The sequence below is a fragment of the Pseudorasbora parva genome, chromosome 25 (genome assembly GCF_024679245.1).
Source record: "Pseudorasbora parva isolate DD20220531a chromosome 25, ASM2467924v1, whole genome shotgun sequence".
Taxonomy (NCBI): Eukaryota; Metazoa; Chordata; class Actinopteri; order Cypriniformes; family Gobionidae; genus Pseudorasbora; species Pseudorasbora parva.
This window is the reverse complement of record NC_090196.1, coordinates 32,247,703-32,271,057: the sequence shown is the minus strand read 5'-3', so window position 1 is coordinate 32,271,057 and position 23,355 is coordinate 32,247,703. Positions and strand designations below refer to the sequence as shown.

General features: G+C 37.6%; 1 protein-coding gene across 2 annotated transcripts in view; it reads left to right on the top strand.

The window, feature by feature from the left end:
- The window catches only part of pparab (peroxisome proliferator-activated receptor alpha b), a 70,375-nt gene that overhangs the window by 9,312 nt on the left and 37,708 nt on the right, over nucleotides 1–23,355 (top strand). For both annotated transcript variants that reach the window (XM_067436820.1, XM_067436819.1), the window contains exon 2: nucleotides 22,221–22,466. In XM_067436820.1, the coding sequence (XP_067292921.1) occupies nucleotides 22,259–22,466 (208 nt within the window). In that variant the 5' untranslated portion in view covers nucleotides 22,221–22,258. The remainder of the gene's footprint in view (nucleotides 1–22,220; nucleotides 22,467–23,355) is intronic.

Here is a 23,355-nt window from a genome sequence, read left to right as displayed (position 1 = left end):
TAAATAGCAAGAAATTGTTCATCTATCAGTTCATCTGTAAAATAAATCTTTGATCATCATCATCAAAATACCAAAAATGTGTCGTTATTCTATGGATCTACAGTCATCGTTCCCTATTGCCTGAATCAAGATGGCGTCCATCTTAAGTCCAGCCTTATTATTTTTATCTCTGGATGACATGCCTCACTCACGGCGAGATGGCGGCTGTTCTTTAATCCTTCCGACCAACAGGTTTATTAGGCTGCTGTCACTTGAAGACTGAATGTTTGGATCCAAATATACTGTTACACGTGTTTTCTTTCTCAAGTGTTTACAAGGATTTTTTGACATCTTTTTGTGTCTTTGGCATGATTGGTTTTGGCTTTTGGCTTCACGTGTTATTGGAATTATCGTAATACGAGTTTTCTTGGTAAAAATTGCCCATGAACACCCTCTGATGTCGTGTTTACCACTGGGAAGTTCAGAAACAATTTAAATACGCACATTTTTGAGATGGGCGTGCCATAAACTTTCTTAACTTTCTTTTTTATCACAGAAATTCTGCTGTGATTTATTCGTTCCCCCCCCCAAAAAAAAGTTAGATTGTCTTGTCTTGTAGTGCATATTTAAATATAATAATAATAATAATAGCTTATTGTATGTTTTATGCACAGTGAAAATTACAGAATCTGCAGAGAGTGGAGCTGATAGCATCATAAATGTTTGGTTGTCAGTGCATGTGACATTACATATAATGTTTGTTTTAATAAGATTTCCCCAATAAATAGGTACGCCTGGTGTCCATGATTTTTGTTCATTCTGACTACAAAGCACTTGAATGCAACAAGCTCGTAATCACAAAGTGGGAATTATGAAATTTCCAATAGCGTATGAAGGCAGCATAAAACCACATTAAAATGCAAACCCAGGAATCGATAAGTGAAATCAGAATTTTTATTTTATAACAATTTCCAGATTCCAGATTTAAGTATCCGATTCCAGAATTGGAATCAACTTTTGCTTGTCAACCCTTTCGACTTTCGATTTGCATGTCTACGCAATTAAAATATATTGCACATATGCAAAAATGAACGTTAACCCATGATTTACGAATGTACAGTGTGAAACTCAAAATCGGACTATCTAGGATTAATTAGTAACTCTTGAGTTACAGTGTCAGACAGACGTGTAAGAGATAATATAGTCAGACGGTCATAAACGCTAAATAAACACACCTTAAATTACCCTCAAGTTTTATTGCACAAAATTACCTTCTAACTGTACATTACCTGCTTACCAAAATAAATAAATGGATGTGAACTATTTATTTGAGTTGAACTATTTTATCGTTTGTGAAGAATGAATGACAATGCAAAGTGAAAGTGCAAAAAAACACAGGAAATTACTTGCCTGTGCCTGTGCTATTGAATAGTTTAACACTAAATATGCTCAAATATTTGAGCACAGAATGCCATGATTGACCAATCACTCAAAGTATTTCAGAAAAGCCACAAGAAAAAAACAATCGGCCTCCATTAGTCCTGCTACATGTTAGATTGAGGTCTTTGGTTCTAAGCAATTATCATCACAGATTTCTTCTCATGTCAGAACATGTTGTCTGCTTCTTTGCAATGTTTTCCTGCTCTCAAAATCATAAGCGAAAAGCAAAATCTCTCCTTGTCTGAGGGTCTTTGTCGGACTTGTTTTCTAACATTTGGAATCTGAGATGTCTAATCAGACCCTTCTTTTATAGTTCTTCAGTAAAAGAATGGGAATGTTCTCACTCTGTCAGTTCCCCCCGCTGTTTCTTTTTCTAAAACAGGATTTTCAGGTCGGACTGACAAGTTTTTCTATCCTAACCACCTGTGTGTGTCTCTGTAAATATGAACACCCACTTTTAAAGTGATAGTTCACCCAAAAATGAGAATGTGATGTTTATCTGCTCACTCGCCAGGGTATCCAACATGTAGGTGTGTTTGTTTCTTCAGGAGAACACAAATGAAGATTTTTAACTCAACCGTTGCTCGTATAATGCATGTCTATGGGGTGTATTTCTATGAGAGTAAAAAACACACAGACATACGAATCCATATTAAACCCTACGGCTCGTGACGACACATTGATGTCTTAAGACACGTAAAGATCAGTTTCTGTGAGAAACACAACAATATTTAGGTTATTTTTTTGCCTCATATCAGACCAATCTCATCTAGTATTCCCAACGCCATTACTTCCGCGGAAGAAGGTGAAAACCCGACGCGATTATAGATGTGTGTACATGGATGCCTTATTCGACCAATCCGTGCAGGCATTACATATTAGGGCCGGGACTCGATTAAAAATATTAAATCTAATTAATTAGATCCTTTGTGATTAATGAATCGAAATTAATCGCATTTTAATTGCATATAAATATTTGGCCTGAGAACAATGAGAAGTAATTTTTCACTTGTATTTTTAGCATACCATTGAATAATGACTGAATGCATAAGCTTAATCAACAAAATATGGTTTATTTATTTCAGTCCAGCAGACCAGTGCAATGTTTGCCATTAAGTTTAGCAAAAGCATATTTGTGATATTTGAGGCTCGATGTGCTGCGGTGATACGCACATTCCTTGTTGAATAGCTTGCACACAACCGTGCTCTTGACGACGCTTCCATTCTTTAGCTTTATAAAACAAAATGTCCCATCCACGGGGCCGAGCAAAGCGGTCTCATCAGCTTCTTCACTCATGTTCATTATGGTTTGTTGTTGTCCTGACTCGTGAACGCTAGTTGGTGTTCCAGTATAATCGGTCCGTCGAAACTCATTCATTGAAAAACGTTCTGCGGGGCAAAAATAAGTGTGGTTAATTTTTTTTTTTTTTTTGCGTAATTAATTAACTAATTGAACGTAATTAATTAATTAACGTTAAAGTCCCGTAGTTAATTAATCTTAATTAACGCGTTAAAGTCCCGGCCCTAATATATATAAATAAATAAATAAATACGCCGGGTTTTGACCTTCTTCAGCAAAAGTAATGGCTTACCTACATCAAACACTCCTACATCTTGGATGCCCTGGGGGTAAGCAGATAAACATCACTTTCATTTTTGGGTGAACTATCCCTTTAAGTAGAACATGTACACTACCGTTCAGTATTTATGATTTATTCCCCCCATACAAATCACTATGCACTTTTGAAAAAAAGATACAAACATTTTGCCAAAACATCTCCTTTTGTGTTCCAAAGAAGAAAGTCAAATGGGCTTGGAACAACTTGAGGATAAAATTATAAAATGTTAATTTTAGTCCCTTTATTTGTCACTTGTCCTGTAAATTAAAGTACATATTCATGCATGAACAGTTGTATGTGCAAAGATGGCTTCTTCCTTTAGTTTTTCACTTTGTCTTAACAGCCACATATTACGTATTTATTAAAACATCAGCACATTGGGTTCGAAGAGACCTGTTGAAATACAAAACCATATTTTGGTTTACTTAGGCAAGGCAGCTATCTCTAAACCCAGTGACAGACGGAAAGACAGACTGCCTTAATTGATCCCTGAGGGGAATTTCAGTTTAAGTCAACACAAAGCAGTTTCAAACCTGTCATTTCCTGCGCTTTGACCTGATCTGCTGTTGTCTCACTGCAGTTTTAATCTCAGCTACTGAAGTTGTGTTCACTGCTTAAGTCCGTCTGACGAGCAGTCTATACGTCTATCACACTAAATGACCATGTCAGAGACAGACAAACTGTAAGCAGCTCAGGAGAGATTATGAGCCAAGACTCTCTGCTGAGGCGCTGGAACAACCATACTGTCGAATTTACGCATGTAACCTCTTTCAGTTTTAGCCAGTAGATGAGGTATTGAGCACTGCACAAAGTCAACGTGAAATGACTGATTGCTTGTGCAAAAGTTGTTCCACCACAATGCCATTGCTAGGGTGTTATGAGTGGAGGCGGGCTGATTACTGCACTCTAAAAAATACCGGGTTAAAAACAAACCAAGTTGGGTTTAAAATGGACAAACCCAGAAATTGGGTTGTTTGAATGAGTCCCATTTACTAGGTTCAAAAAACCAATTTTCTGGGTTTGTCCATTTCCAACCCAGCTTGGGTTGTTTTTAACCCAGCATTGTTTAGAGTGTGTGTGGAAGCTAGAGTTGTTCCCATTCCAATACTAGTATCGGAAATATTACCGATACCGATGGCAGAATTTGTTGTGGTGTCGGTGAGTACTTGAAAAATATTCGATCCGATACCATGATTCTTAAACAAGACCCATAGTAATTATGACCGCTATCTTGGACTAACCGTTCTTCTTCGCTACTCAGAATGCATTGCAAACACAGGAAGTTGTGCTGTGTTGGAGCCATAGACAGTAAAAGAAATGGACACAGCGACCCCATAGACTTCAACGGTGAAAAGCGAAGTCAATTAGAAGCACTCACTTCCTGTTGGCTGAGTGAACTGCGCAGGCTTAAGCCCCGTTCACACCGCCAGCGACACGCAGCAACAGCAAGCGACAAGATCCCATTCATTTTAATGGAGCGCTGGCGACTTCCGGCGACACGAGCGACCGTTGGCGACAGAATGTGGGCGTGTCAAGCGACGTGAGACACGCGACAAAAGTTCAGAAATTTCAACTATGCAAACGAGAAGCGATTTTCGCGAGCGACAACCAATAGGAGTGAAGTCAGAGGAGTGCACGTGATCCGTCTGCTTTACTGCAGCTACTGCGGTGTCCGGAGGAGTTGTTGATATTAGCTTTTAGCAAGTCCCCTGTTCTTTATAAATATGTCTCTGTGTAGCCTACATACAGAGACACATTTAAAAAAATGATGCATGGAAAAACGTGTCTGGGATTGTGGGGATATAAAGTAAGTTGACTAAACTGCATGCAATATGGTCTACCTATTACAGTACAGTGTGTATGTATTCTAATAACTTGCTCTGTTCTGCAAAACACTAGTAATAAAAACGGTACTATTTAATGACGTTTATATGCAACCCGTAGTGGGACTAGCGACATGAATCTCTGGCGCTGGCGACATGCAGTGACAAAATCGCTGGCGGTGTGAACGGGGCTTTAGGCTGAGCTGGACGACGTAGATGTGACGTGAGCCTCCTGTCTGACAGCTGTGGGTCTTCTAGTAGTTGTGGAAAGTGAAATCTGAATCACGTTGTTTAAATGTTTTGTCCCGTTGATTTTGGCTCGCTATCGGCTTCTCATTCTTCTACCTTGACTTTTTCAGACTTTGTCTCCACGTCCCCCCAAATGTCATTTGAGCTTTTCCTCCTGTAATTTCTTTCTCTACAGAGTCGCGTTGGTTATGACGCAATCGTTAGTCTATTTTTACAAAAACAGCTTCTACGGGGGGATAGTGTAAGATAAAAGGTAATGGAGCTTTTTATGCATTGTCGTGTTTCTTTAGAAATAAACACTGGACAAATGGAGTCTTTAAACGCCTCAGATGTAAAGTTATTCACTGTCAAAGTGACTCAAAAATGAATGGGAGTCAATGTGATGCTAACAGCAGGTGATGGCTTGGTTAGCAATGGCCGCCCCTATGGGAGGAACGCTTTCCGAGTGCTAGATTACCCGCTTGGTTGGCACTTGGAAAGCAACCACTGTTAGAGCAGCGAAGAAGAAATGAACGCATTACCAGTATGTCCACTAGGGCTGTCCCCGACTAAGGATTTACACATTTGAATCAGAATTGTCGAATCTTTCTATGGTCGACTGATAGTCGAATCATCAGTGTGTGTGTGAATGGGTTGGGAGGGGCACGACACTGTCAGCAGGAGGGTAAAACTATTTTTATTTTCCTTTACACACTGCACACAGCAACCACTTTTAATAAAGCGACCAAAACTGCCTGCCAACTGACAGACAAACTGAAAATGGCTTTCTTTTTTAGGTTTAAATAAAAGGTAATGTGGTGGATAAACATTCGTGAACCGTTTTCTCATAACATTTTAAAGCCGCGATCGAAATACAGAACATCACACAAATATATAAAAGAACATTTTGATAAATAAACCTAAAAAAAAAAAAACCTGCCCAGAGAGGAAAAGAACACTTTGAGTGCGTTTACATGCACATTCTTAAAGGGTTAGTTCCCCCAAAAATGACAATGATTTCATTAATTACTCACCCTCATGTCGTTGGACACCTGTAACACCTTCGTTCATCTTCGGAACACAAAATGATGTTTCTTAAAAAACTAAGTTCGGGAGAAGCACGTTCAAATGATCTACCTAATCATGATGTCATTCCAACCAGCTGTCAACAATCAGTAATCAACATGTCTACCAATCAGCTTAAGTGGAGGATCACATAAATACCCAGTCAACTCACCAATGTTCCTTGACAAAGTTTGCAGCATCCCTCCACCACCCCTTCTACCTCACACGCACCTGGTTAACTTTCCTAACCAGAGATACGGGGGGAGTACTCTGGGTTCGGGCCAAATACCGAGCTCGGAGCCCTCTCCTCGGACAGCACGCCAAATACGCATACCATTTATTTATTGATTCTGATTTATTTGTAAGTGTGAACTCATGAATTAAGATATTTTTGTTGAAAGCTGATGACTGAGAAAGGCTTCAGAAAGGCCTCCATTGGCATTCAGTACATTCCCACTGACCCAATCACAAGACCCATAAAGGCACTAAAGACGTCGATACAAAGTCCATCTCACTACAGCGGCTCTACAATCATTTTACAATGCAACGAAAATAGTTATTGTTGTAAGGTTGCCAGACTAATAATTATCCTCTGTTTAATAATAGGCCAGAGGAGAACTGGCACTGGTTTCTCCCAAGGTTTATTTTATCCATCATGCCCTAATGGAGTTTTGGTTCCTTTGGTCGCCTTTGGCTTGGCTTGCTCAGTTGGGGACACTAAAATTATGATCCAAGTTATTCAACTAATTATACAAATAAAATTAATTAATTAGGTCTTATTTAATTCCATAAACTATCCAAATCAAACTAGCCAAATAAAATTGTTGCAATATCGTCCTGTTTAACACTGCGAAGCTGCTTTGAAACAATCATCATTGTAAAAGCACTATATAAATAAAGTTGATTGATTAATTGTGTTTGAATTTTAAAGGCGCGGTGCGTCCGGTGCGAAGCTCAGCGCGCTTAAAGGGGTTTAGGAAAAAAGGGGCGGAAAAAAAGGGCTTAAAGCTCTACCACCACGGTGGTGCGTTCGTCATGTTCACTGGACACCGGCACAGCCCTAAACCACCGCGGTGGTAAAAACTGCCACCGTCACAGCCCTAGACATGTTCTGTATAATCTATTAAGTTTTTCGATGTACAAGTCTGTCTTTTGAATTAAAGTGCGCAGTGAACTCCGTTGCCTTGAAACTCATGCTGGCGCCTGCTGTTCTTGCCTGCCAAAATGGCGTCGTAAACAGAATGGGTCACGTGACCTCCGGAGCTCTATATCCTAGACAGGGCAAGGTCTAGTTGATTTTATATTTAACAGCATTTAATTGAATCATGAAACTGGCTAATATTATTTTCCCCATATGTGCAGATTGCAAGTTGTTGAGGTGAATTGTTGTATTTGTAGATAAACTCAGATCATTACTTTTTAGTAACTTTAGTCATTTTTAGGTATAGTGCAGATTTTTTTCCTTTTCAGATCTTAGCATTTTCTTAGTTCAGTTAGTTTAGTTTTCATACTTTTATTTCTGGCTTATTGCCCTTAGCTGAACCCTGAACATCCACTGATCCTTCACTGCACATGAGCAGATTAAGAGCCGTTTAGTCATTTAAACTGTGACTTCATGTGACCCGATTGCACTCAAATGAAAGCACTTCCCTGCAGTTTAAGCACTTTTAAACTTTTAAAGGATGACTTGTGGCTTTCAGAACATCACGCTCACGCTCACACACGCTGATGTTCTGCAGCCTTAATGTTACCGCGATAGTGTTACCGTGAGAAGTGGGCCATCCGTTTTGGTGTCCGGTTTTGTTGACCGTGTCGCCCCCAACCCACGATTGAGGTCATGTTGTGTGTTGAATTGCAACTTGAAACAAGACACATACGGCAGACATGTGAAGCATTTACCACTGAACCCTGCTGGACGATTAGTACTTTCCATATAAAGACACAAACATCAGATCATGTGTATAAACTCGAGGGAGGTGGGGTTTTTGTTGTGGTTGTGCAAATGCTGTTCTGACTCTAATCCCAGTGGGAATGAAGCTCATTTGTTTTTTGTATTGTTTTTCTTATACTAGAGAGATTTCATGCATTGATGACGAGACACTTCATAAGTGTATTTAGCGTTACTGTCTGAGCCGCCCTATATCTCAGTTTTAATCTGCTCTTATTATAATGCTATAGCAGGAGTTGTCATTGATTCACTAAGATTGTCCTTGGCCGTCCAAGACTCTGTCCTAAAGCTAACTAATCCATTACCTCTCATATTTGTTATAGCTCCAACCTTATAATTAACCTAATTTGTTTTTAATTTTATTGTGTATGCTCAAAGTATCAGTTTCTTGCTTCTTAAAGGGATAATATCATTAAAAACAGGATATTTATTTGATCTTAGGTAATAAACAAGTTCAGTGTATACTGTTAAACTAGGGCTGTGTTAATGTAATCACACATATACAAATTGCTATATTGTGATTCTTTTCTCACATATTTTGCATCAACACTTTAGATGCTTGTATAGATATTTTTTAATCTGGATATTTTTCAAGTAATGAAAAAGCAGGTCTTCATTTTTCTGTGGTATTAAAGGGGTACTTCAGTGCTGGGAAGATGAATCTGTATTTAAACTGGGTCATCAATGTAGTAGAAATGTGAAATTATTTTTGAATTTGGTGTCTTCTAGACTGAGAAAAGACAGAAAATTTATTTTTGTCCCATGGGGATGAAAGACTACAATTCCCAGAATGCTTCGCTGCCCTGTGAGGCCATTCCCAACACCACCAACTTGATTACAGTGACTGAGTTGGAGAAGACACTATAATTAAAAACTGAACGTGTCTGTTCAATATAATGAGTGAGTCACCGCACGAGTATCACAGCACTGAGCACTAACTGCACGAGTGATGAGAGCTGAGGTAATCGCGACTACACTCGCAGCATACATTCACAACGCGAGTTCAGTCTGGCGTGTTTCAGTTCATGCCTTTGCAAGCTTAACTTTCATAGAAATTATTTGAGAAGTTAAAAAACTTACATTGCGCACCATAGCTCCGTTTAAATGAGTGCCTGTAGCTGAGCTGAGCTCTCCCTGCAAGCTGAGTGTGATCTCCATCCCCCATGCGCGGATTCAAAACATGCGGAAATGGCTCCCTCTGCTGGCTGTAGTCTTTAGCCTTTGGGCAAACATTCAAATCGTCAATTTGCATCATAGGAGGAATTTTTCCAGAAATAAAATGCATAAATCTCTCGTCTCAGGGGGATATGAGGGGGGAAAGCACGATCATTTGAATATACTCCAGGGTTTCTACTGATACAAAGCCATATGCTAACCGCTGAAGTAACCCTTTAAATATATAATTCAGGTAATTGGCTGAATTTGCTACTGTATCTTTATATTTTAAACAATATCTAATCCTCTAGTGCGGTTTGGTCACTTTTTTACGGTTTTGTTTTTTTGAAAAGGTTCGAAACTTGGTAAAGGTTTTGGCACTTGCTGTTTAAGCACACAAGGAAAGAAATCATGGACATGATTCGAAAAAGTTAAATATGGTCCTGGAATAATATAGTCACATGTATTGTTCACGGTCAAAAATGAGCACATTGGGAACAAATGGGAGAACCATTTCATCGGAAACATTTGGTACCGCACACAATAAAATATCACTGAAAGCTAATTTTTTGTGTGCAAATTGGCTTTGATTATCTTACAGTTTTAGAGTAAAGCATTTTTTTTGAAAATATATATTTCATATAAAAATTGAAAATGGTATTTTTGTGCATTTTTCATAACAACATGTAAAAGATTTCATAGTCACTTTTTGAAACTTTTTCACGCGTCATCTAAAAAATGTAATAAAAAAAAGACCAAAGTATGTGCTCTAGAGCCTTCATGACAGTTTAAGTTGGAAATTTCATTTTTAGGTCAAAAAGTGAATAAATGAATTATAACTAATGTATAAATATCATTTAGTACCATAAAATCCACTAAAATACCAAATATGAAATTAATTAAGATTAAATAAAAATTTAGTTCAATCATTTAATTGAAATAAAAAGTACAGTACACACATTCATCTCAATGTGCTTGTACCGTTGCAAAATGGAAACAATGTTATTGTCCAGGTCTAATCTGCTAAATGCAACTATAATGCATTTAGCATTAGTATGAATTTGGCACAATCCATTTGACGTAAGGTTTCGTAGGAATTTGTAAACGACAATGGACGTCGGGACGCAAGAACTAATCGTTTAATCTCGTATAGCGCGTCACAGGATACGACTACTGAATCCGCGGTTGACAGAAAGACTAGCATGTTGAATTTTTTTGCGGTCCTTCCTGACGGGTTGCGTCACATGGCCAATCAGAGACACTTTTCGCACACAGCTTTTAAACATGGCGAAACACAAGAGACATGATGGTTCGGCTAACTTAAGGTGGAATTATGAAATGGAGGGAAGGTTCGTGGAGCTGTGGCAACAGTACAACTGGCTAAAATTAAATATTTAATATAAAAAGAACAATATTTTACCTAAAGTTCTCTTTGGAGGATTGACTGTCCTCTTCCAGCAAGCCAGGAACGTGTCCATAGTCGGGTTTGCTTTCTATTTTTGCGGTTTACTAAACATAAAACCGCCAGGAGGCTACAAAACTTTTTTGTCTTGTTTCTACTCCAAACATCTAAAAATTCTTAAAACAAGAAGTATTTACTAGACAAGCAAAAGTCTTGTTTTGGGAATAAAGCACTCAACATTTTTGCAAAGTTTTTGCTTAAAATAAGCTAAGCAATGGAGTAAGCAAAATAATCTTAAAACAACATTTTACTTACCACACCGGCAGATTATTTAGCTTATTTTAAGCAAAAACTCTTAATTTTGAGTTATTTTTCCCCAAACCAAGACAATCATTTTTAATATTTCATTTATTTTTTTAGAAAGGGGGAACAATGCATATTAATGAACATTAAAACAAATGTAAATATGCCAGATTATAGCCTTAGGCTAATTTCCATCTGCAGACCCGCTGGCAGGTAGATGTTATACATAAAAGAAAGAAGAAAGAAGAAACTATATATAACTCAATCAGACAAAGACAGACACAATAATACAACAAGCAATATCAGAATACACAACAAAACAGCGACAAGTTAATTAGAAAGAAAAAAACAAAACAAAAAAAAAGCAAAGTAATAATATTACTCATAATTTACAATTCATCTATATTACACCAAGTCTAAAAAAGAAGTTGAATGAATTACGGATATTGCACAGGCCCATCTTACAAACTTAACCTCAAATATGGTCGCATATTTGGGTCTCTCTCAACCACCTTTTCAATTTTATTTTAAACGTAAGAAAAGTAGTACATTCCCTCACTGAAAGTGGGATATTGTTCCAAACCCTAGAGCCCTGAAATGACAGAACATTTTGAGAAAAAGATGTACGTCTAAATGGGGGATCACAGTCACCTCTAACGGTGGCTCGCGTTACTCGTAAACCAGAGCCACTAAGAGATTTCTGTTTGATAAACTCATTCAATGATGGTGGAGCCAGATTGTGAATAGCTTTATAAATCAGACAAGCAGATTTAAATAGTTTAAAATTAGAGAAACTTAAAAAACTGTATTTATCAAGAATATTGCAGTGATGGTATGAAAAAGACTTCTTATCCAAAACCTTCAATGCCCTTTTGTAGCACGATTCAACAGGTCTAATAACAGAAGAACCCGCGTATGACCAGCTGGTAATGCAATACTCAATATGAGACAGAACCCTTGAGTGTAGGAAACTGATTGCTGCTCTGTCTGTCAAGGATCCTCTAATATATTTAAAATTCATTATATTGATATTAGTTATTTTTACAATGTTTTTAGCATGCTTTTGAAAGGACAATTTACTTGTCTATTAAATGTTTCTTAATGTAAGAATATTTTGATATTTAGACCAGACACAAGACAAAAATACCAAGTAAGAAAAGCTAGGGTTACTTCAGCGGTTTAGCATATGGCTTTGTATCAAAAAAAAATATATATATTTTTTAAATATATAAAAAATTATTTAGAAAAAAAAGTTACCTGGTTGGCTTAAAATTATAAGTTCATTGAAATTAAAATGTTTAGTCAATACAATGAACATTTTTTGAGATTCGACAACCTTTATTAAAATATTATTAAAAGATTGTGTAAGCATTTTGGGTAATTGTGTGTGTTTTATTTCTGATGACGCAGTGAAACATGCTATTTTCATGATTTATCACATTTTTTATGTGGTTCAGATACAATAATATTTTGAGTTTCTATTTATTAAACAAATTTTCTTCATTGTATCAACTCAAATTTTTTATTTCAATAAAATCAAAATTTTATGGCAACCAGGTTACTTACTTTTTTAAGTTAAACCAACACTTTTTTTACATTTTAGAAACCCAGGAGTATACTCGAATGATCATGCTTTGCTATTTTCCAAATCTATCACAAGGACAATACATTTTGGTTAATTATCCAAGCCAAAACACTAATACATTTAAGTGGACATTAGGAAAAAGACTACAATTCTATTCAGGACAGAAATGTTTTGACAGCATGCACTGATCTAGATTGGAAAGAGTATCGTCGCTGCCCAGAGGCCTGTTCCTCAAAGCTGGTTTCAGTTGTTACCCAGGTAAGCTTGAGATTAGTTTGAGCAAACTCTGGTTTTTCGGCTCAAGAAAGTGGATTGGTTTTTAGTGGTGTAACTTACACTACATGGCTAACCTGCTCTGGAGCCGGTTTTATTCTGGATTAGAAATCAAAAACCCAAACTGGACCAATCAGCTGCAAGTAAAGATGTAATAAAGCCACACCCCCTGTATCTCTCGTTCCAAATTAAAGCAGTTTATAATGAAAAAAAAAACTTTAGAAATAAAATTGTGCATCTTTTGGTGCTAATTATTTATTATATGTATATTATATGAATTATAATCACTTTGAATTCATATAAATATTATATTAAAGGTGCCCTAGAATGAAACATTGAATTAACCTTGCCATAGTGAAATAATAAGAGTTCAGTACATGGACATCACTGTGAGGCTCAAACATCATTGCCTCCTACTTCTTATGTAAATTTTGTGAATCCATAACACAACAGAAAAAAAGTGCTTCTCAAAGTAACGCCAACCGCGAGCTCTTTCTTGTGTGCGGATGATCTGAAAACACCAAATAAACAAGTAAGCTGCATTTTATCAATCTCCATTTGAGAAGTAGTTTTATTTAGTCGGTCTGTGTTGTGTCAGGACGGTCAGGACTCACGAGCCGCATCGCTGAACTGCTGTGAGCTGCTGAAATAAGCCAATCAGAGCAGAGCTCAACATTAATATTCATGACTCTTCCAAATAAGGCAAAAACAGAGCATTACATCCTAGGGACAATTTTTGCCCTTAAATAAGCCACATACCCTCTATGTAGACATCAGAGAACAATTGAACATTGTTTCAAATCATATAGGGCACCTTTAAATGGGAAGTATCCAAATATTAATATAAATATTAAACATGGATTCATAATTCTTTTAACGTGTATTAACTTGAGCTCTTTGTGAACCTATATTATAAGATGCTAGTACAGTAACAATAGGAAACTCCAAGTACCATACAAAACTAAATAGTGTGTCTAAAGGTTAATATTATTTTATATTACAAAATAAAACCGTAGATACTTTGGTTACAGATCGCGTTTACTCGATCCTTCTAGCAAACATCACCTTTTCCACCATATAAGTTAAAACGAGAGTCATTTGACAAGGCTATTCATTTTTGTAAAAATATAAGTTATATATATTTTTGAGAACTGAAGTAGGCCTATGATGGTTTTGCATGCTTTCAGAGTACATCACAGTCACTGCGTAACGTTATCCTACATTGTGACTAACGTTATATAAAGATGCAATATCGTTGACGAAAAAAGACAAGTCTAAAATGTCGGCTGAATGCATGGACGTCGGAACCATTGTGTGTGTGTGTGTGGGACAAGACCCACCCACTTTTTAAGACCAGTGATATTGGACCCACTCACTTTTATCGTCTCTAATTCAGCACATGTCTGCTTACATTGACTACCCCTTATCCGAAAAACTTATAAACAAACGTATTATTAAACACATGTTAAACACTTTATTTCCCCTTTTCTAATATTTTCTATTTTTTTATTGAAAATAAATACCTTTCCGACCTGATATGTGATGGGGAAAGGGAGTAGAGCGAGTGTGGCCAAAGGCGGATTCGAGCCTATGCTCGATTTGCATCAAAACTTGATGCCATGCGTCTCTTACCTCTACACTATAGCCACGGTGAATAATTCAGTGATTTCTGTAATTTTGTCTGGCCCAATCAATCGTTTAGTAAACCACATTTTTTCTGTCTGGACACGGAGCATAATAAACATACAACTTGTTCATTATCATTATCTGTGAAACTGTTGATGTCTATGGCAGTTAAATGAATATAGCCTTTTTATTAGACTATTGGTATTGACTGGTTTGAGGTCTTTTTTGGTATAGGCAAGGGATATGGCCTCCAACGCACCATAATGTAGGAAATCACATCTATGAAATCATTTTTTTTCTAGGAGACAACCAGACCCCCCGCAAAACAATTTCCCCACCTATCATATTTTGCCTTAGCCGCTACTGACCCACCCACTTTTTATTTGCTTCCGACGCCCATGACTGAATGACACTTTAAGCAGAACATCTCAAATGGAGATTGATAAAATGCAGCTTACTTGTTTATTGGTGTTTTCAGATCGTCCACGCGCGTGCGAGAGTGTCACAATTCACCAGTGTGAGTGCCCGTGATCACCACCAGAGGGCACTCCACCCCGGACTGTCACGTTACGCATAAAGGAAAATGGTGCGAAAAGGCAAACAAAACAGAAGGAACAGGCAAAAGGGTAATCCACGGAGAAGGCAAGAAATCAAAGACCAAGATACATGAAACAAGGGGAAACGCTCAGAAATGCAGTTGTGACACTAAACAAGACTTCGCAATGAATGACAGAGTGAACAAGGTATATATAGGCAGAGGTAATGAGGTGATGAGACACAGGTGTAAACAGTGAGTGCTAATGAGTCCAAGGATAGGATTATGGGTAATGTAGTTTGTGATGGAGTGACAGTCCGGGGTGGAGTGCCCTCTGGTGGTGATCACGGGCACTCACACTGGTGAATAGTGACAGAGAGAGAGAGAGTGCTCGCGTGCATATGGTTGCCAGATTGGGCATGTTTAGGTAAAAACCGGAGAAGTATATGGGTTTCTTTTCACAGAAAAGCTCTGTTTGGGGGATTTAATTACTGAAATCTGGCAACCGCACGAACGCAAGCTCTCTCTCTCACGCGATGAGATGATCTGAAAACACCAAATAAACAAGTAAGCTGGATTTTATCGATCTCCATTTGAGATGTTCTGAATAAAATGACATTCAGTCGGTCTGTGTTGTGTCAGGACTCACGAGCCGCTTCGCTGAACTGCTGTGAGCTGCTGAAATAAGCCAATCAGAGCAGAGCTCAACATTAATATTCATGACTCTTCCAAATAAGGCTAAAACAGAGCATTACATCCTAGGGACAATTTCTAGGGTTGTAAATGGACCTGTAAAACTGTATCTGGACAATTTTTGCCCTTAAATAACCACATACCCTCTATGTAGATGTCAGACAACAATTTAACATTGTTTCAAATCATTCTAGGGCACCTTTAATTGGGAAGTAGCCAAATATTAATATAAATATTAAGCATGCATTCATAATTATTTTAACGTGTATTAACTTGAGCTCTTTGTGAACCTATATTATTAGGCATGTTTCTTTGATTCACATCATGCATTGATATAGTCAGATATCCTTTTATCTGCCTTCTCAAACTAAAGTGTTTATTCCTGCCTTGTAAACAACATTTAATTTCAGCTTTAGAGCGCCAACTGGACATGTTGGGTGTCCAGTTGGCACCTCTATTGGGTGCTGAACATTTAATTTCATGATCATTTTCAAAACGATCTCTCAATCTTCAGAAGAGAAGTGAATTTTACGGACGATGTGATTGGCTGTTTGCCGCACGCGTTACACTTTCACGTGCTTGAGAGTTGATCGCTAACTCTGGATTAAACCCGAGTTGACAGAGAAAGTTTATACCGAGCTTTGAGAGACCGTTGAACTTGATCTAAACCAGTGTGGATTTATCTGGATTTGTCAACTCTAAACCTACTCTGAAACTCAGGAACAGGCCTCTGGAGGAACTGTGCATGCCATATCGGTGTACTGTCCAGCCTGATAAATACCGTACACGTGTACTGCTCGTGGTGAATTTGGAAATGCCCTGGCGTGTGGCCCATGGTCTGTGACTGTGACCACTGGCTGGCCTCTCCGTCTCCGTCTCCGTCTCAGGCTGAGGAGAGTGAGCAGGGACAGCGTGTCCTGGCTGGGGCCATGCGGCGTGTTTAGTGGCTTGTCATCACAGGAGAGAGTAGGTGTTAAACATTCACATTCAAGCTCACATTACAGGACCTTTGTTTATTTGCACAAGTCTTACATAATCATGACCGGTCGCCTGATCTTTTTCTTTTTTTGGGGATGCATGGAGGCAGTTGGTGCTCTAAAGCTAAATGTTCAGTTGTTAAAGTCTGTGCACTATTGGGTGCTGCACAATATTTTCACAATTTGAATATAACATCACAGTTTGTATGCAACCATTTGAAATGTTTAGCGATGCATATCGCATACTTTATTAAAAAAGTAGTTTTCTGTGCGGTATGCAAGTACTTCATTCTTAACCTTTTTTTTTGTTTTGTTTCGTTCCCCAAGATGATGATAATGGTTAAGGCGGGGTTTGGCGAGTGATCACTTTTTTTTGTCACTTAGGGTCTCTACCATGTCAGACTGATCTCATGAAATGGGGTATGTGTGATATGCCAATTCGTCTGCCATTGTGGCGTGCTATCAAGACCTATAATCGCTTTTAAGTGTGTTTATCAACGTGTTTCATTCTATGCCTCTACACTGCCCCTACCCATCACACACACACACACACACACACACACACACACACACGCACACACGCACACGCACACTGCCCCTAAACCTACCCATCACAGGAAACATTCTGCATTTTTACTTTCTCATAAAAACTCCTCCTGTGTGATTTATAAGCCTTTTGTAAAGTGGGGCCATGGGTAATGTCCTCATATTTCACCCTCTCCTGTAATACCTGTGTCATACCCATGGCATTATACACATTTGTGTCCTCATATGTGACAAAAAACATGCCCAGACAGACACAGACACACACAGTCCCTACCCCTAAACCTACCCATCTCTCTCACACACACACCCCCTAACCTACCTATCTCACACATACACAGAGCATCTAAACCTACCCATCACAAGAAACATTCTGCATTTTATATAATTTAGTATGTTTATAAATTCATTTACCTTGTGGACACACACACACACACACACACACACACACACACACACAATGGTTCGTTTCAGCATAGACATTCACGCGGAATCACACTGCGTAGACATACACACAGAGATGATGGCTCGTTTCAGCGTAGACGTACACACAGATAGCTCAATATGCGTACAGATAACACACTTGGCTTTAGAAAGTGGCGTGTATGTTTATGTTTGTCATGTTGACCTTGATTATTAACTGTTCAAAGAACGTTTCTTTGTCTAAGATGACTCGTCAATTAGGACCCTATTAAATCAGTATCAAATATTCTAAGTATACTTGAATACAGAAGTATAGTCCAGTATAGAAAGGTCTGAGTAGATTTGGCTTATACTTGCTTATACTTGTTTTATTCATTCCCAAATTTCTTTCTAAATTTCCATTTTAATTTTGATGAATTCAGTAAATTTTAGTAATCAAAAATCATGTCCAATTCGTTTAAATCATTAAACATACAAGTTAACACCAATTTATTCAAAGTTGAACAAATCTTACATTTTTGGGGTCCTATGAAATCTGTTTCATTTTTTCCTAAATCCCGTTTATGATCTGGATTCATTTTAATGGTTTAATTAATTTTGTCATCTAAAATCATGTCTAATCAATTTAATTCATAAACTTTAATAATTTATTAAAATTGTTTACTTTTTTATAAATTCTATGCTATTTCTGGATTTATGATTTAATACAAATGTATTGTCAAAAATTATGGTAATCAAACGAAAGCAATAAAATAATCGATCTTTTAAAGTGTATTATTTCTTAATGATGATTTCGTATTTCACGTGTGCCGAGTGTGTAGTCGACAAACCGCGCCGCTCATTCACACAGAGACTTAATAATATTTGAATAGGAGTCTTTTTGCGCTTTAATGTTTACAGGCGATATATACCGTAGTGATTTAATGAAGTGTAGTACCATACTTTTGATTTATTCATCCAAATTCTGTGAGATTCCTAGTTATACAGTAAATGCCATTTTTATGAAATATCCCAGGGCCCTAGTTCAGGGGTTTTCAAACTTTAGGATGCCAAGGACCCACATATGATGGACCTTTTATGAGGGACCCCCTTTTTAAAATCCATGTTTTTATGAACCGTTCGATAAATACTATCCGTGACATTATTACTAAAAAATATTGTTTCCAAAACGTAATTTGGCTACACTTAATGTTGGCTATATAAACCTGAAGAAGATGTATAAGCAACTTTCACAATAATGTTTTTAAGTAAGTATCTTACGTACTGCATTAAGAATACTCAATGGTGGATACAAAGCAAACATACAATTCTGGAAAGTATTTATACGGCAATAAAGGAGAGAAACTTTTAGAAATGAAACGGCCTGTTCAGTAGACTTTATCCATTTTTGCTTTGTTTTTTTAATTCTCTACAATTTTCTGGGGAGAACTTTCTGGAGGACCTCTGGGAATCTGTAGAACTCTTTAAAGTATACTTTTATACACTAAAAAGTGGGCCAATTTAGACCCAAGAAGTATTGACGTTCCAAGCATACTTCTAGTACATTGATTTTAGTATACCTGCTACGTAAAGTATTCTTGGAACATAACTTTAAGAGGAGATGTGGGATTTTTTTGTAGGAGAAACATCTCGTTGCTCTGAAAAACTATCATGGTAATTTGATGTGAAACTCACTACGGTGCTTTTTTTGGTGTAATTTATCAACTTGTCATGTGATCTAGCCCTCAGATGAACTATTAACACTTTCATTGTGTCGAGTTCATGAAAACCTGCACAACCTCAAAATAGACCTATAGTGGTACGTGAGTAAATGCTTAACGCCTCAATGATATTTACTATCCATCTGCAGTCTTTTTAAAGCTTGCAGCTCCTGTGGCCTGGTTTTGCTCTCTGGTTTTCTCTCTGTGTCAGGCAGACACAACACAGACGTTTAGATAAGGCTATTTTGGGTGAACTTAAACAAATTTACTGCTGATAAAAATATTGCAACACACAAACAAAAAAAACGAACAAAGCTTTTAGTAGAGCTATTATCTGACAAGCTGTTATTTGTTGTGCCTAAATTAAATAAGACGAAACTGATTCATGTTGAGTAGTTTGAAAAACGGTGTGAGTTATTGTTAAATATCTTTGATCCATCTTATTGTTGTTATCTATCTATCTAGATAAATAATTTAACAGTTTATGACTGCAACTAGTGTAAAAATAATCGGAATATGAATGCTTTATTATGTACTGTGTTGTATGTGTCTTTGCGGTTACAATATCTATATGTGTCTATTCACGGAAAGTAGGGACACAAGTCGGTTCTGGGGCATTTTGAGTTATTCACAGATTCTGAAAGTGTAGTCTCCAAGCTTTCCAAAAATGTGTAACACATGGAAATCTGATAATATTTGGAAAGTTATGGCCATCTGAATGTAGGCATTTAAAAAAGTTTAAACGAGAGAAAACGGCCTCTGAAGTTTTGCAGTTCTCACCTGTTCTCACCTGCTGGGAGTGACAATAGGGCTCATTTACATCTCATTTACATAAGCCACACCCCCTGTAAAGCTGCATGGTTGCTAGTAACGACAGACGCAACGGGAAAAATCAGACCGCATACTACTAATAATAAAGGATGGCAGATGCTAACATAACCATCTAAAAGCCCAATATAGTAAGGTTTGTTTAGCAAGTGATATGATGCTAACGATTAAAATTAATAACAATAGGTAGGTATGGGAAGGTCTAAACATGAGATAACGTGTGTGTGTTCTTAGAATGAACACAAAACGACAAACTTTGGTGTTTATGGAAACACCCCATAAGAAACAGAAAAGTATTCTTGCAAATCTCGTTGCCTCCATTGAAATAAGTCGTTCAGGCACACTTTCTGTTTGCCGGGGTCTTCTTAGTGGATGTACTGTGCGTCTGTTTGCTTCTAGATGTCGTATAATTCACATGTCCTGCCACTCTACGCAGCTAAAGAATATCTTGTACACATGGGTGTCGGAACCATTGTGTGTGTGTGGGACAAGACCCACCTACTTTTTACGACCAATGATACTGGACCCACTCACTTTTATCATCTCCAATTAGCACGTCTGTTTACCTACCTCTAATCGATTAAACACGTTAGATGCTTTATTTCCCCTTTTCTAATATTTTCTCAATTCTTACTCAAAATAAATGCCTTTCCGATCTGATATGTGATAGAAAAGGGAATAGAGAATGTGTGGCAAAAGGCGGATTAAACCTCTGATCATGTTGGGTCATAACTTAAAGGGGTACTTCAGCGCTGGGAAGATGAATCTGTATTTAAACTGGGTCATTAATGTAGTAGAAATGTGAAATTATTTTTTAATTTGGTGCTTTCTAGACTGAGAAAAGACAGAAAATGTATTTGTCTCATGGGGATGAAAGACTACAATTCCCAGAATGCTTCGCTGCCCTGTGAGGCCATTCACAAAGCCACCGCTACTGGATTACTGTGACTGAGTTCCTACAATTAAATACTGAACGTGTCTGTTCAATATAACGATCGAGTTGCCGCGTGAGTTTCACAGCAGACTCAGATTAGGAGTCAGATTACATTTAACGTCATAAATGAGCTGATGAGCTCTCGTGATGACAGCTGAGGTAATCGCGACCACATTCGCGGCATACATTCACAAGGCGTTTTCAGTTCATGCCTTTGGAAGCTTAACTGTCATAGAAATTAATTTGAGAAGTTAAAACACTTACATTGCTTAGCATCCGTTTAAATTAATGCCTGCAGCTGAGCTGTGCTGTAAGTGTGATCTCCATTCCCCATGCACGAGCTGAAAACATGCGGAAATGGCTCCCTCTGCTGGCTGTAGTCTTTAGCCTCTGGGCAATCATTCCTCTCGTGACGCAAATATCGTCAATTTGCGTCACGAGAGGAATTTTTCCAGAAATAAAATGCATAAATCTCTCGTCTCAGGGGGATATAAGAGGGGGGAGCACGATCATTTGAATATACTCCAGGGTTACTACTGATACAAAGCCATATGCTAATCACTGAAGTAACCCTTTAACCCTACACTATAACCACGGTTACGGATTTTCCCCGTTTCTCTGTCTTTATCTTTGTCAAATGTTACTATCGATATAGCCTCTGATGTCTTACGGTGCAACTCATCTGACGCCAGTCCGATACATTCTTCCTCTTCTTCGCTCAGTTGTAGATTAGGGATATTATCCAGTCTTATTATCTGCTTTAATCATCGCTCAGATCATCTCTACAGCCGGCCAGAGCGCTGCATAAATAATTAGCCACACGTCCCTTGGAGGACGGGGCAATAACAAACACCAGTATGGAAATACACACAGACAAAACGAGGCGATTTCAACCTCAAAATGTACGCTTTTAAATATACAAGTACTGCTTTCTCAAACACGGAGAGGCTTCTTCGTGATTTCAACTAACTGATTCTGCAAAAAAGCGAAAATCCCATAAAATAAATAAATAAAAACGCTTCTTACTCATTTTGCTCGAAAGTAGAGCTGCCGACTTCCGACTTGTGTCCCTGGTTTCCGTGACAGGTCACATGTGCAAAACAGTTTCTGTAAATACTGTATGTCCATGTCGTTCCTCCAGGCTGATGTGTGATTGGCGCTCTGCCGCTGTCCGCCAACATGGTAGACATGGAGAAGCACTACAGCGCCCCGTCGCCGCTCAACGACTCCGTGCTGGACAGCCCCTTGTGCAGGGACTTCATCGGGGGAATGGGAGACTTTCAGGACATTTCTCAGTCCATCGATGAAGATGCTCTCAGCAGCTTCGAGGTGACCGAGAACCAGTCGTCGGGTATGGGCTCCGGATCGGAGAGCTCCACTGCGTTAGGTACCCAGATGTTGCCACTATGAATTTTTTTAAGAAAAAACACGTTTCTATCCAATTCCATTGCATAACATTACATTACATTGGATTGCATTTACCTTGCATTGGGTTTACACTGCACTGCATTACATTACCCTTCATTGCATTGCATTGGATTACATTAGATTATCTTGCATTGCATTACTTTATATTACTTTACATTGAATTGCATTACATTGGATTACATTATCTTGCATTACATTATATTACCTTGCATTGCATTACATTATATGATTTTGCATTATATTATATTACCTTGCATTGCATTACATTACATTATATGATTGTGCATTATATTATATTACCTTGCATTGCATTGCATTATATTATATTATAGTATATTATCTTGCATTGCATTACATTGGATTACATTATCTTGCATTACATTATATTACCTTGCATTGCATTACAATATATGATTTTGCATTATATTATATTACCTTGCATTGCATTACATTACATTATATGATTGTGCATTATATTATATTACCTTGCATTGCATTGCATTATATTATATTATAGTATATTATCTTGCATTGCATTACATTGGATTACATTATCTTGCATTACATTATATTACCTTGCATTGCATTACAATATATGATTTTGCATTATATTATATTACCTTGCATTGCATTACATTATATTATTTTGCATTATATTATATTATATTATAGTATAGTATATTATATTATCTTGCATTGCATTACATTGGATTACATTAGATTACCTTCCATTGCGTTATGATGAATTGCATTGCAAGTTGATTTTCAAACAATAAAACCAGAAACATACTCTACATAAGAATGCAAATGCAGTTTATTAAAAGTTATTGCTTTGCTAACAATGTAAA